Genomic DNA, 2,654 nt, shown 5'->3' with positions numbered 1-2,654 from the left:
TTTCTTTCTTTCTTTCTTTCTTTCTTTCTTTCTTTCTTTCTTTCTTTCTTTCTTTCTTTCTTTCTTTCTCTTTCTTTCTCTTTCTTTTTTTCTTTCTCTTTCTTTCCCTTCCTTCCTTCCTTCCTTCCTTCCTTCCTTCCTTCCTTCCTTCCTCTCTCTCTCTCTTTCTTTCTTTTCTTTCTTATTTTTTTAGATGGAGTTTCGCTCTGTCGCCAGGCTGGTGTGCAGTGGCGTGATCTCGGCTCACTACAACCTCCACCTCCCGGGTTCAAGCTATTCTTCAGCCTCAGCCTCCCAAGTAGCTGGGATTACATCCCACCCTCGTGGCCCAGGCCTCCCCAGGCTGCGCTGTCCTTACTGCAATGCTGTCCTGGGCTTGGACACCTGCCTCGCCTTTGGTAACCCACAGGCACACGGGTGCACACGTGGGCCTTGCACTCCCTGTGCTTCAGCTCCATCAGCCCCAGATCCGGGTAGAGGGCTTGCTCCATCGCCTTGCTCCTGTTTGGGCAGATCTCTCACCTGTGCCTGCCTCCTCCCCCAGGTGAGCCTCCACGTGCAGAAGCAGGCCTGGACGCCAGTTATGTGGTCCTCCTTGTGGTGGCCATCTTTACGCTGGTGGCGGGGGCAGCCACCTTTCTGATTGTGCACTACCGGAGAATGAATGGGAGATACAACTTTAAAATCCAGTCCAACAACTTCAACTACCAGGGGTTCTACGAATAGGAGGCGCAGGCTGACAGGAAGGTGGGTGCGGAGTGGGGACGTCTGATATGCGTGTCCTGCCTTGGCCACCCACGGTGATGGGGACGGCAGAGCGGGATTTGGCCTAAGGGTGGATTTGTGTATGTGTCTGGGTTTTGTGGCCCTTTACGTGGCGTGCAGCCTCCCTTCTGAGAAAGCAACCATGAGCAGGCACAGAGGGGAAACTACAGGCAGACTGGTGAAGGTTTAGTCGCTTCACACACCCACTGGACTGGCTCCGTGATACCAGCAGCAGTGCTATGTGAGTGACTGCAGGACCCAGGGGCCTACCACAAATCCCGTCTCTGCCACCCACTCTCTGGGCCGCCTAAGCAAGGTCCTGAGCCTCTCGGTGCCTCGGTTTCATCATTTGTAAAAGAAATTATGGTAACAGTCCCGGCCATATAGAGGGTGTGACATTCAAATGGGAAGATGCCCAAGAGGCCCCGCTACGGGGTCCGACGCCCTCGATCACTGATGGATCCTAATGATGGTCCTCAGCCGAGTGTCCCTGAAACCTGGCACTCGCAGGGATTGTCACGTGTGGTGTGGATGCCACAGTGGATTCCCCACACCTTGCTACTCAGGCCCACACCCCCAACTTACGTATGTCCTTTTGAGGCTGAAGATGCTTCTCTGATCTGCCCCTGTGGACTTTTGTGTCTCCTGGGCTTGCACATAGTTCACCACAAATGAATGACAAGCATTATGGAGGGCAGTATCATTGGTATAAACCTTCAGTGGGAAATGCCAAGACTGTGACTTCTGTAAAGATTTTCAGAATTTTTTATTTTTTTGAGATGGAGTTTTGCTCTTGTTGCCCAGATTGGAGTGCAATGGCGTGATCTCAGCTCACCGTAACCTCAGCCTCCTGGGTTAAAGCAATTCTCCTGCCTCAGCCTCCCAAGTAGCTGGAATTATAGGCATGCACCACCACGCCCGGCTAATTGTGTATTTTTAGTAGAGACAGGGTTTCTCCATGTTGGTCAGGCTGGTCTTGAATTCCCGACCTCAGGCTATCCACCCGCCTCAGCCTCCCAAAGTGCTGGGATTACAGGCGTGAGCCACCGTGCCAGGCCAAATTTTGAGATTTTTCTAAAAAAAGAACATGGCTGTAATCCTAGCACTTTGGAAGGCCAAGGCAGGAAGATCGCTTAAGCCTAGGAGTTTGAGACCAGCCTAGGTAAGACAGAAAGACTCCATCTCTACAAAAAATGCAAAAATAAGCTGGGTGTGGTGGCACATGCCTGTGGTCCCAGCTACTCAGAGGCTGAGCTAGGAGGATCGCTTGAGCTCAAGAGGTGGAGGTTGCAGTGAGCTGAGACTGCCCCACTGCACTCCAGAGGGAGACCCTGCTTCAAAAATAAATAAATAATAATAAAAGAAGAAGAGAAGCACTCACGAGGCTTATCTGGCAGCGTGTGAGACTGTTGACTACAGATGCTGCACGGCCAGCACAGCGGCATCGGCTTCCTGGGAGGCCTCAGGAAACTTACAGTCATGGCGGAAGGCCAGGGGGAAGCAGGCACCTCTCCCATGGCTGGAGCAGGAGGAAGGGGTCAGGGCAGGTGCTACAGACGTTTAATCAACCAGATCTTATGAGAACTCTATCATGAGACAGCACCAAGGGGATGGTGCTAAACCATTTATGAAGGATCCATCCCATGATCCAACCACTTCCTACCAGGCCCCACCTTCAACAAGGGGATCACATTCAACATGAAATTTGGGTGGGGACACAGATCCACACCATATCAACTGCCCACCATCTAAGCCAACAGGAGAACAAGGAAAGACGAGAGGCCAATTTTCCCTTGAATGTTTTAATTTCGAGGAGGGGGACATTCAGCATGACCTTGGCACCAACCCACCAGATTTCCTTAGAAAGCTAGCAGGACAAGTGTTGGCCT

General features: G+C 51.7%; 1 protein-coding gene across 1 annotated transcript in view; it reads left to right on the top strand.

Moving 5' to 3' along the window:
• The window catches only part of UMODL1 (uromodulin-like 1), a 68,690-nt gene that overhangs the window by 61,507 nt on the left and 4,529 nt on the right, over nt 1–2,654 (top strand). The window contains exon 22 of the mRNA XM_012002577.1: nt 545–747. Within this exon, the coding sequence (XP_011857967.1) occupies nt 545–726 (182 nt within the window). The 3' untranslated portion in view covers nt 727–747. The remainder of the gene's footprint in view (nt 1–544; nt 748–2,654) is intronic.

This window comes from Mandrillus leucophaeus, unplaced genomic scaffold, assembly GCF_000951045.1.
Source record: "Mandrillus leucophaeus isolate KB7577 unplaced genomic scaffold, Mleu.le_1.0 Scaffold69, whole genome shotgun sequence".
Classification (NCBI taxonomy): domain Eukaryota; kingdom Metazoa; phylum Chordata; class Mammalia; order Primates; family Cercopithecidae; genus Mandrillus; species Mandrillus leucophaeus.
The sequence above is the reverse complement of the archived record's forward strand: the minus strand, read 5'-3'. Positions and strand labels throughout refer to the sequence as shown.